The sequence below is a fragment of the Entelurus aequoreus genome, linkage group LG06 (genome assembly GCF_033978785.1).
Source record: "Entelurus aequoreus isolate RoL-2023_Sb linkage group LG06, RoL_Eaeq_v1.1, whole genome shotgun sequence".
NCBI classification, from domain to species: domain Eukaryota; kingdom Metazoa; phylum Chordata; class Actinopteri; order Syngnathiformes; family Syngnathidae; genus Entelurus; species Entelurus aequoreus.
In genome coordinates this window covers 49,938,848-49,952,180 of record NC_084736.1, presented here as the reverse complement: position 1 = coordinate 49,952,180, position 13,333 = coordinate 49,938,848, and the positions used below count along the sequence as shown (strand labels likewise).

The window sequence follows — 13,333 nt, the reverse complement described above, 5'->3', positions numbered from 1 at the left end:
CTAATCCTCCCCTCCATGGCGACAAATAAAGTAAGTTTCTTACAAGTATCATCCCTACAGGATGAGGAATATCTAAACGTGCTTTACTACACACCGTAGGAGGATACAATAGCTGACTGGCGTCACCGCTAATAAAAGCTAGCACGCCTGAATGTAAACAAATGCCATGGGTGGATCAACACCTGACATCCACTGTAATGATACCAAGTACAATGGCGTATCTAATAATAATTTTGACAAAATAAAATAATAATAAATGACACAATATGTTACTGCATATGTCAGCAGACTAATTTGGAGCCTTTGTTTGTTTACTTACTACTAAAAGACAAGTTGTCTTGTATGTTCACTATTTTATTTAATTTAAGGACAAACTTGCAATAAGAAACATGTTTAATGTACTCTAGGATTTGTTGTTAAAATAAAGCCAATAATGCAATTTTTTTGTGGTCCCCTTTATTTCGAAAAGTATCGAAATACAATTTGGTACCGGTACCGGTGCCAAAATATTGGTATCGGGACAACCCTACAAGGGACGTATCAAGGCAAACCGTACCATGTTCCAAGGTTTTGCTACCACGAAAAAATAAGTATATTTGGTGGAATTGGTCCTCAAGAGATTTGAGTAAAGTGATTTGAGTAAAGCGAAGCCAAACTAGTATACATCTCGTCAACGGAGTCAGTCTTTATACCGAATTTCAGAATGAAAAGTATGTTAAGGCTCATTATCCTGCGTTTAAATTGCGCATAATATACGGTATATTTGGTGGAATTGGTCCACAAGAGATTTGAGTAAAGTGATTTGAGTAAAGCGAAGCCAAACTAGTATACATCTCGTCAACGGAGTCAGTTTTTATACCAAATTTCAGAATGAAAAGTATGTTAAGGCTCATTATCCTGCGTTTAAATTGTGCATAATGTACGGTTTTAATCCGATTATAACTTTTAATACTTTGATAACCGCACTACTTCTCCGATAATTATACTCGTTCATTTTTGTTCTACCCTAATAATGCTATTCGGTAACAGTAGACGAGAAAGTCAGACACAATTACAAATAGACGGTGTAGATATTGAAAGAGTAAAGGAAAACACATGTTTCGGTGTAATAATAGATGATCAAATAAACTGGAAATCTCATGTAAAAAATATACAACATTTCAATAATGAATAAAGCAAAATATGTTCTGGACCAAAAATCCCTTCATATTCTCTACTGCTCGCTAGTGTTACTATATCTGAGTTATTGTGCAGAAATATGGGGAAATAACTACAAATGTGCGCTTCATTCATTAACCGTGTTACAAAAAAGATCAGTTAGAGTCTAAGGTGTCAAACTCATTTTAGCTCAGGGGCCGCATGGAGGAAAATCTGTGCACATGCGGCATTAAAATCACAGCATTAAATCTAAAAAATAAAGACAACTTTAGATTGTTTTCTTTGTCTTACTTTGACCAAAAATAGAACAAACACATTCTGAAAATATTACAATACAAATATAGAAAAAAATACCAGCAGCAGTAAAGTTTAGATCCATGAAGGGAAGAAGAAAGTGAATGAATGTTTATAACTGAATACATTTACATATGCATAAAAATGTGTTTTCTTTTGTATTATTTTTTTAAATAAATTAAGTAACGTTTATGACAACCTTTTTCCAAAACACAATATAGAATGTGAGATATAACAGGATAATGCATACATTTATCATTTGTTTTCAAAACGGTTACAATAAAGTGGGACCCCAAAAATTTGCCGTGGGACCCCATTTTTATGACTTGATGGGGTCCCTGGGACCCAATTTTGAAAATTCCTAGCGCCAACACTGATGGAGTATTGGTGCGTGCAAAACAGCAGCAGGCGGCTGTGGCCTGCGGGCCGGTTCTAATACTAATCAAATATCATTCCGGGGGCCATAGATCATTCATTAGCGGGCCGGATCTGGCCGGCGGGCCTTGACTTTGACACATAGGACTTAGACTGATACATAATGTTGGATACAGAGAACATACACACACTTTATTTATTGAATCAAGAATGTTGAAATTCAATAATTTGGTGCATTTGCAAACAGCTAAAAGTATGTACAAAGCAAACTATAACCTGCTACCCAAGAATGTACAACAATTATTCTCAACGAAAGAAGATAAATACAACCTTAGAGAAAAATTTAACCTAAAACATTTGTATGCACGGACAACACTAAAGACTTTTAGCATATGAGTATGTGGATTTAAATTATGGTATGGATTAAGTGAAGAAGTGAATCAATGTACTAACATGATCCAGTTTAAGCAACTGTTCAAACTAAAAGTGTTTACAAAGTACAAAGAAGAATAATACTGGTAAAAGGAGATTATTTATCTCAACAAAAGTGACCTACTTTGTTATGAAGACAACTGTTGTATTAACACTACACAGATGTGTAATGTTTGAAATGTGTACATACACAGTACAGGGAGTGAACACGTGTGTAAGTAATTGGAATGCAGTGGAAAATGGGTAGGATTAAATAAGCACTGCTTCTTCCTACTCCTTTTTGGACATCTTGTAAAGAAAATGTAAAAATGTGATTACTTATTTTTTTAAGTGTGATTTTAAACTATGTATGTTCAAATAAAACCAAATCTAAATCTGAATCTGAACCCAACATTAAAAGTACTGTATATTCCAAAATTCCAGGCTATAAGCGGCTACTTTTTTTCCTACGTTTTGAACCCCGCGGCTTATAACGGCGCAGCTAATTTTTAGATTTTTCTTTGCTGACGGCAATAATGCATTAGTTTTTAAAAAAACAAACAAGCAAACACACTGATAAGGTGTGTTATTGTTTGGCGTCATCTTTTAGACGAGTTTGCGCACTCCAGATGCTGCAGTGTCCTTCCATTGAGTCCTTTCAACCAAAAGTAGAAGTGCCGTTCAGTCTTCTAGCCGTCCATAGCGTTTTTACTTGTATGGATTCTTCATTCATCACTCTAAACAATGTTTGTAAGTTTTACAACATAACTAAAACTGTTTATACATACTAAACCGTCTCATGTGTGATGTCTATATGTGCTTTTGTAATGTAATAAAGCTAGCCTCGTTAACATTAACTAATATGCTAACACGTTTACGAGTGTCTGTGCTAGTATTAATAACTTACAAAGGCATTATTTTTGTATTGTTTCAGTTTCACAAATTCCTTATAAATTCACCCAAGACGTCATCATGGAGATATTGAGTCTGTTTAGCTGATCGGAGAGCTAACTTCCGCAGCTAGTGTGTCCATGACGATGACTTCTGTTTTGTTTTATCAGCGGTTTTACTGCCGTGTTACAGGCACCATTTAGAAAAAGTTAAGGTATTGTATGGAAAAAAACCTTCACAAACTATTTCTATGTAAATAACTCATTTCGCAATGTATACTGCATATCTGTGGCTTATCTATGGATAAATATTTTTTCCCCTAAAATTTAGTGGGTGCGGTTTGTACAGCGGTGCACTTTAAATTTCAGAATATATGGTCAACCAACAACCTGATTTGTTTCCAAAATAATGTACGTTGTTTGTAGCCTCGCAGCTTGCCAGGCTAATGCTAACAGCCTACTCAATGGCACGTGTTGAACAGAATAAAACATGCTTTTATTCAAACACCCCAGTGTGAAAAGGCAGTGAACACACCAACACGTAGCAAGTGATGGCGTTAAAAGTTATCTTTGATCGTCTCACGTCTGCCATCCAGGCTATTCACTGTCTCTTTAATAGCTCACAAACCCGAATTCCTTGGCTTTGCTTTCACAATTGAAATGATTAAAATCTTACCCAATTTTTTTTTTTTTTTTCCTTAAGCAATCATGACGATTGCGGCAGTTAACGAGGCCGCATGTTTTGAACTTGTTAAAGAAAAGAACAAAACTTTAGCGCAGAGTCTTGCATTTCGTTGTGTGTATCAACTATTCAGAGGCCAGCAAGACCCACCATGCATCGCGTTTACTACGTCATACTTTCAGGCCCTTTATTTTACAATTGGGTAAGTTAATTATTACTCATAAGACGAGTACCCAACTTGTTGGTAGGGATGGGTATCGTTTACATTTTAACCAATACTGGTACCAAATCCATGAAAATGGGTAAATATAAGGTTTTTCCACTACAAATCGCCTTAAAAAAATAAAATTGGCTCTTTACAGGACCCTAATACATGCCCCTTGAAACTCAACATAGTGTCACTAACACCTGCACCATCCACTCTGACATGTTAAGTCCTTAGCGTGCCTAATATCATATAATAAGATATAAAATACATAATCAAGGCTTGAGACAACCTGGTATACTGCTTTCCAGTTTTTGACTCTTTAATGGTGCTTGTTTTTGAGACATTTTTCCAAGTTCTTACAGAAAGCATGAGAAAGTGTGACATGCTCTTCTTCATATAAAGATTAGTCTCCTATTTGTCAAGATGTTTACACATAATTTGAATTTTGAAGAAATGTCTTAATGTGTATTTCCAGTATCTCTTGTGTGTTTTTTAATTCGTTTGGCTCACTTAACATGCAACTATATCACAAGCAAGTTCCCCAAGTGTTGAACCAAAGGTACTTAATTGCGGTACTAGAGGGATTTTTCTTTTCATGGAGAGCAGTAAAGAATAGATTCAAAACATGCACATTTTTGTAAAAAACAAAAACAAAAAAAAAGTTTTATACTGATGAAATTTTGTGACATTCATTATATTTCTATATTTTAATGTTTCAAGGGACAAGCGGTAGAACATATATGAATGGAATTATTCAAATCAAATAATAACTAAAGAATAAATACAACATAAGTAATACATAGGCAATAAATAGTCATAATTATTGCAGCAATACAGACCATAAAGAATGTGCAAAAAGCAACTTTTGTAATATTGATGCTTATAATTCTGGGGGTTCTTGAATGCAACCTCGCTTGCTGCATTTGCCATTGACACATACTAAGGAAGTGCTGTGTTGATGTGGCTACTGGCAGGCGGTGTTATGAGGGCTACTTTTGATGCGTTAGGTCGGCAATTACATTAAAAAACAGAGCGTCTGACTCTTGTGTGCTTCTCTCAGGACGCTATATTACTTACAAGATGTTACTTGAACAATATCATTGCCAAGCACTTGTTGCTGGTTTCTGCGACTGCATTCATCTACCACCAAGAACAAAGTCGCGGTAGCATCTTATTTTCTCGGTCTGGTTATTACCATTCACGTTGGTACCGGTGCCGTGCTATGCCCATCTCTACTTGTTGGTCAAGTAATGAACAGTCAACTTAATATCTGTACTTTTATAGGCACCGACCAAATTCCGTCTGTATTATCGATTCACGTAAAATCCAACGGTGCCATATTTCGATACCTTAATTGCACGTGACGTCACGTCCGGTTGCAAACTAAACACTGGCTTAAGCAAATAATTGCTCAACTGCACCAAACCCATTATTTTGGTCATATTTGATGACAATAACGTGTTCTATTCTTTTCTAAATGCGTTGGCATGATGCTAATTTACATTGGATTTGCCATAGACCGGTTACCATCAGCATTAGCAATTGTACACCTATTCACCTTCAAATTTGGTAATAAAAACTACGAATATGTATGTTGTTGAATGTTGGAGTGTAATAAGCACAATACTTACAGTATAAACACTTTGTAGGGCGCAACATAACGCATTTAGCTTCATGGAAAAAGCGACCTCCTCCGTAGACAACATACCATTGATAGCCTTTACAATACTGCCTTCTAACATCTTGAAAGTGCAACTGCATGGCATATGAGAGTCAAATGTAATAAGAAAACTAGATATCAGCACAGTAATCAGCTCATTTTTGAATATTGAACAATAAAAAAAAAAATATATTAACACACACACAAAAGTACTCAAAATTGGTACCCTTGTGTAACGGTATCGATTCACATGTACCAAAAATTGGTACAATATCAGTTGAAATGTGAACGGTAGCCCTAGTCAACAATAAACAACAGTCTATAGCAGGGGTCAGGCCCGCGAACAGGTTTTAATCCAGTCCGCGGGATGAGTATGCTAAGTATAAAAATTAACCAGAAATTTTTGAATGAAAGAAACTGCTGTTCTAAATGTGTCCACTGGATGTCGCAATATCAATTATTTGTATCTTTGTAGATGATGCTACATATGTACAAAATAAACCACATGATGTTAGTACATCAGTCAAGGAAAATGATCAAACTACATAATAACATACTGTAATTTGATTTTGACATAATTTTTTTTATCTTGATAGATTGAAAATTAACACCAATGATTAATATTATCACATAATGTATTCAGAAAATATAAATAACGACAAATAAAGATAGAATACTGTTAACCGCAACATGTAAAGTGTAAAAAAAACAAAACATTATTATGAGTTGTTCAATTTCAGAATGTGATTGTTCTATTTTTAAACAAAGAAAATAATCCGAAGTTGTCTTTATTTCTAAATTATCGTGCCATGATTTTACCAGTGCGGCCACTAGTAGATTTTTCTCCATGTGGCCCCCGATCTGAAATGAGTTTGACACCCCTGATCTATAGTGATGCTACTAGCAGTAAGTTTACAGACAACTCAAAAGAGAAAAATATATATTCACCTAAATCCTAGCAGAGCATTGTTTTCAAAGCACTTACAGCACAAGTAGATGTTTTATGAATGAAAGGGTGTAATAAATGTAAGATTTCAGACTACATCAGTCTCTCAGTAAGTGAGTGTTTAGAGTATCCGTAGCCATTTGAATGAAACATTTCAGAAAGTGTAGTCATATAATCGGAGCGCTAATTTAAAACACACCACTGTCTTTATGAATTACGGTCTCAAATTGTGCGAGAAATTGTCTATTTTCGATGTACTTGGCGCTCATTGACCTTGAACGACGGAAATTTGCTGATTGTTGAGTAGACACCAGAGACATGGAGCCAGATAGACTGCCACATTATGCTCAAAAACAAATCTGTTCCAGTGCCTTCCTCACCTCCCATCTGCTGTTATTTCATCCCCTGCAACAGATTTTCAGAGGAAACGTCGATAACAACGCTCCGTCAGCCAACTCCTTCACCCCTCCCGTCGAAGCCCAGTATGTGCGCATTTATCCCCAAGTGTGCAGAAGGCACTGTACCTTACGCATGGAACTGCTCGGATGCGAGCTCACAGGTGAGTGAGCGGTTAGCAGAAAACCAGCTCACATTCCGTGCGACTAAGGAAAATGTCACCGTGCGAAAATATATAAATGTTTTTGTCTTCAGGGTGCTCTGAGCCATTAGGCATGAAGTCGGGCCATGTCCAGGACTACCAGGTCACAGGCTCTTCCATCTTTAGGACGCTCAACATGGACATGTTCACCTGGGAGCCTGGGAAAGCCCGCTTGGACAAGCAGGGGAAGGTGAACGCTTGGACAGCAGGACGCAGTGACCAATCACAGTGGCTACAGGTAAGATATGCCCTTTTGTGTGTGATACCTAATACTAGTTTACAGATCTATACATTTTACTGTCATTAAACTAACTAAATGCCCTTAGTATAATAATTTCTCTCTCCTCATGGTCATGTGTTGCCAGTTTTCTGTTTTGCTGTATTTACTATTTGACATGTGCCATGGGTTTTGACTGTGGATTATTTTGGAGTCTTTCTATTCTTTAATAAAAGGTGGCGGTTATAGGAATCGGTATCTTTCACATTTGAACCGATAATGTGGCAATTTGCCGGTACTGAACGGTACTTATTTCCGGTACTTTTGTGTGTGTTTATATTAGGTTTGTCCCGATACCAATATTATATATATATATATATATATATATATATATATATATATATATATATATATATATATATATATATATATATATATATATACAGTATATATATACAGTATATCTGCATGTGGCGACTTGTCCAGGGTGTACCCCGTCTTCCGCACGAATGCAGCTGGGATAGGCTCTAGTCACCCCTGCAGAGAGGGACAAGCGGTAGAAAATGGATGGATGGATAAAAGTCAAACATGGATAAATGTGGAGAAAGTGTGTGGTTGATTTTTTTTTTTCTGCACCATGACCAGGAAAGGTAGTTTGGATTGGGTCATATGTAAATGCTGTGATTGTATAGTCTAGAAAGTACACATGGTTACTGACCTGAGTTTCTCATATTGTCCACAAAATGTTGACATTTTGAAACCTTGCAGGATCAAATTGAATTTTGGCCCATGGGCCTGGGTTTGAACACCACTGCCTCAAAAGGTGCAGTTATGCCCGATATAGTGGCCACGCTCTTACCTCTGTTCCATCATTAGGATCTTTGCAAGTATTTCGAGCGCAAATACTTTGTTGACGTCAAATGCCCGTTTGTGAATTGCTTGCATTTTCTAGAATTTTAGTGTTTTATTTTCAAAAACCGCCTTTTTATTTCACTTGGCTTGATGGACCTTGCCACCAGTGTATGATTGCTCAGGCCTTTTGTCTCCTTCATGTGATGGTCCGTAGCCAGGATCATGTTTTGTTTCAGTTTAGGATTCCCTTAGTTCTGTTTCAGCACCCCTGTTTTTGTGTTCCTTGTTGCCATGATTATGTTCACCTGCCTCTGATTAGTGATCCCAACGCTCACCTGCTACTGGTCCCTAATCAGAGAGATATTTATTCCTGCCTCTCACTACACTCTGGCTGGCTGTTTTGTTTGCCATTGGTTTGTTGCTCCTTATTCCAGTGCTAGTTTTTCTATAGATTCCCGTGCCAGCGGCCCGTTCCTATGTTTTGTATTCTTTTCTACTTATGATAATAAACCCTTTTTCTTACCTGCACGCTGCTTCCGAACGTCCATATGCACCTTGGGGAAACGACAAGCGCATAATCATGCGACCACACCGTAACACTTCAAAAGCAACCAATCAGTGTATTTTCATTTCAGTTACAGATGGCTGGAAATATATCCTAAATAGTAAGGCTGTGCCACACAGTGAACAATTACTGTATTTTTGGGATCATAAGGCGCACCAGATTAAAAGGCGCACTGCCGATGAGCAGGTCTATTCAGGTCTATTTTTAAACAAAAGGCACACCGGATTGTAAGGCGCATTAATGGGGTCATATTATCATTTTTTTCAAAATTGAAAACACTTCCTTGTGGTCTACATAACATGTAATGGTGGTTCTTTGGTGAAAGTGTTGCATAGATTATGTTTTACAGACCATCTTCGAGTAGCTTTCTGAGCGTCTCTTCAGGATGCGCCGTTTTGTGGGCGGTCTTATTTACGTGGCTCACCTTCTTTTCTCCGTCATCTTTGTTGTAGCGGTGTAGCGTACAAGGACGGCAGTGGAAGAAGTGTCAAAAGATGGAGCTAACTGTTTTAACGACATTCAGACTTTACTTAAATCAATAACGGAGCAACATCTCCTCATCCGTGGCTCAATAAAGCAACATCAACGCCGAAAATGTGTCCCGTGAAAAACCCTCTAATAACTAAAGTTCCGTGGGTGAATTATGTAAACCCACTACAGTTTTTAGCGCTTTGATAGCGAGTCTACTGACGGATATAAGTAATAACTTTACGCTACTTTATATTAGGTATGGCAGCAGCGGAAGATGAATGTCACATAACAAGATAGAGAAAAAGGAGAAGCTTATGACTACGTTGTCGGCATGGACTACAATGGCGGACACGCTCACATTTTCAGGACTTATGCAGATCCCAAATACACATCAGCCGGTACCAGAAGGTAAGAAAAGTTGGTTTTGCCTAATATTGCGAAACAAAACGGCAGATACTATCTGCTAATAGGTGCCATTTTGCAGTCCTTATACACGCACCGTAATAATACTCATATGTTAATGCGCCGACAATACATCAAGCGGTGTGGCTTCATAGCTTATCGAAGTCGTACTAAAAACATTTTGACAGATTTTTGAGCGCTGTGTGTAATGTTCCATATTCTTAATGGGACATTTAAAGTTATGGTGTTTACTGGCATCAGCTTGCAGTTTACACGTATCTCTTATGTATGACTGCCATCTACTGGTCACATGTATAATTTTACCATGTACCAAATAAAATAGCTTTGCGGTCGGTAAGCACAACCAGAATTATGCCCTACATTAGGCGCACCGGGTTATAAAGGGCGCTGTCGATTTTTGAGAAAATGAAAGGATTTTAAGTGCGCCTTATAGTCCGAAAAATACGGTACATTCATCTTCTCTTAACAATATGGAACCTGTAAACTGTAAAAATCATGTCCATTTAGTAGCACATCCTCATGTTAAGTCTTGTATATAAGATATGTTGTTGTCTTATCCCTTTAAAAAGAAGAAAATGCTGACTGCTTGTTCAAGTTAGACCCCTGCTCTTAGTTCAATCTGTAAAACAGATAGCATAGAGGGAATGGGGATGCGGATCATCCTCTCAGGGAATTGAAGATAAGAGCGATTACTTTGATTTATTGGCCTTTCTGCTGCGCCCGTTGCTCCATGCATACCGCCTGTACAAGAATGACACAGTTCTACAGTCACACTGACTTATCTGGACGTTATTAGATTGGCTGGGATCCAGTCAGATATGTTTTTGATTACACTGAAAGCTTTTTGTTGAGGGTGAGGTTTATGGAAGGCTGTGTGCGAAAAGAGACAGGTACTTAGGTAGGCCCCATCTTGACTAGAGAGCTGCAAAATTGATTATTGTGGGTAAAGGAAAACGTGTCTCTTATTACATGCTGTGCCTGCAGGAATCTTTAGACGCTATATAGTTGCACTGAGAAAATCAATGCTTACTGACAGGGAACCTTTTTGCACACTGAGGCATTACAGTAACACGCTTTAAAAGAGTAAACATACATACCTGGGTATTTTGAGTGGTGGTATCACGTTTCACGTTTGTCCTTCCACAAACCTGACCAATTAAGTAGTTGTCACATTTATATATATGCAGCAAATAATTGGTTCTAAGCTACAATACTAAATTAGTTTCAACCCTTTAAATTAATGGAATAAAACATCCTTAATGACAAGTTAAGTATTCCAATTAATCAAAACACTCAGGGCTTCTGCTGCTGTGCACTGTAGGAAACCATGCAGCTATTAAATATCAAATGAACATTCAATTTCAACTAAAAAGCAAGCAATTTTGCAGGAATTTTGGACACTTATTTGAGAATATTGGAAACTTACATCTCGAGGAATGGAACGTCCCAAAGATCTAGATCTGGTGTGGCCAACATTTTTACAAAATCATTTGTTTTAATCTAAACAAACGGAATAGGTTTGTTTTGCCAGAACGTTGACATGTTGGTATCCAAAAGTTACATTTTGCATTTAAATTTATAAATGAACATGGATTACTATATGCCTCTATTTCTGGCATCGTTACAGTGATTTTGGGTTGAGGAAGATGTTCCTTCTTGGACAAGCAACATCCAATCAGTCACTTGTAATGCACCCACAGACGAGCGTTAAAATGATTCAGAAATGACTAGGCATCATTACTCAATAGACTGGTTTAATTGCGGTAACACAAAATGGGAAAAAAAAGCACAATACCGTCAACTGAAAACGACACAGAGACTACTACTTTCAGGAAAGGTAATCAACAAAAACTAATGCTGACAATTACACATAAATTCAGTAACTATTTTGTAAAAGTGCAGCAGTGCGTTCTAGGAAGTGGGAAGCATGGTTTGTCACCTGACTACTCAGCATGCATTACAGTATATTTTGTAAATACAGTTCTAATTACACGTTTGACTGCACCGTTTTTTTTTTAGTGCTGTATAATACTAGTGGTACCCCAACTTATGAGTAATTTCAGATGCGAGCTGTTAAGTTGCAAGAAAAATGTGTTACGAGACCACGCTGCAGCCGGCTGAAGTAGTATTTCTAACAGGGTTGTGCCTTCTGAGCAATAAAGAATTGATTAATTGCTACACGTTGCTGTCCCTGCTTCGTTTGCCCAAGAAACAAACATAAGTTTTGATAGGACAGTTTGGATCGACACAATCCTGCCCTCCAACCATCGGACCTAAAAAATTTAGTGCACAGGTGGAGAATCGGACAATTTGCAGCCTACCTGGCGAGTCAGCCCAACTGCAGCATTGTCAGTCCGCATCACGGAAGCTGGAGCCAAAGTCTGTTGCATGCAGCCATACACATCGAAACGAAAAAACATTTTTCCATGAAAATATTGAGAAGCTGCAGATGCCGTGGTCTGTCTAGTCCTGCCTGACAATCGAGCGTTACTTTTTCCCATATATTAGACACACAGTACTATAAGCCGTGTATACAGTATATATATATGTTGTGAAATGAGTTAGTATTTACACAAAGATTTTGTAAATGTTTTTTTACATACCTTAATATTTCCAAACGGTGCTTGTCACACAGCAGTAAAATGGCTGATCAAACAAAACAGAAGTCATTGACCCACTAGCTGCGGAAGCTAGCTCTCCAATCAGCTAAACCGACTCAATAACTCCACGGTGACGTTTTGTTGAGTTTATGGAGGAATTTGTGAAACTGAAACAATACAAAAATAATGCCATTGGAAGTTAAAAATACTAACACAGACCCTTGTGAACGTGTTAACATGTTAGCTAATGCTAAAAACGCTAGTTTGATTACATTACGATAGCACGTCACTTCCTGTCAATGAGAAAGGACGCAAAGAAAAAAGCTCCGCTTCTGCTACCGGAGTTTTTGTTAAGTCTGAAGATTTTGACCACTGATTTGACCACTGATTTGCGATCACAGCCACAGGAGAGTCACCTGGCATCTTCGATCTGATTTTGGTCAGTTGAGAGGCACTGATACGCTGAAATAAGGCGAGTGGAAGAGCCGTTAGCCGCAAGCCAAAGGCGCCTCCCGCAGTTCAAAGCGGTTGCCTAGCAACCAAAAGTTACGGCGAGTTTACAGCTGTTTTAAAGTGATCCCGACGTCGCAGAGTGATATAAGTTGACAGGCTGACACCTCAAATTGATCTCTGAACGGCGCAAGGTACGAAATTGTTGAAAAAACAAGTTAAAAGTGCCGCAAGTCGCTAAAGAGGTAACTGCCGTTAAGACATAAGAGGCGCTGACGTCAGTGACTGCCGCGATGCCAAAAGTTAAAGGATTGACTGGAAAGACTGATTTGAAGCTGGGCACAGGACATGATGGGATTCAAGAAGGGATACTACAAAAAATACTCCAGGAATTTAAAGAAGAAATGTTAGAAAAATTGGAAGAATTGATGGATGGATGGAAAGAGGATATGAAAGAAATGAAAGAAGAAATGAAAGAAATGAAAAAAGAGAACAACTCCAGAAATAAAGAAGCCACTGAAATGAGCAAACAA

General features: G+C 37.8%; 1 protein-coding gene across 3 annotated transcripts in view; it reads left to right on the top strand.

Moving 5' to 3' along the window:
• The window catches only part of edil3a (EGF-like repeats and discoidin I-like domains 3a), a 339,454-nt gene that overhangs the window by 210,624 nt on the left and 115,497 nt on the right, over positions 1-13,333 (top strand). For all 3 annotated transcript variants that reach the window (XM_062050941.1, XM_062050942.1, XM_062050939.1), the window contains 2 exons: positions 7,039-7,183; positions 7,276-7,460. In XM_062050941.1, the coding sequence (XP_061906925.1) occupies positions 7,039-7,183; positions 7,276-7,460 (330 nt within the window). The remainder of the gene's footprint in view (positions 1-7,038; positions 7,184-7,275; positions 7,461-13,333) is intronic.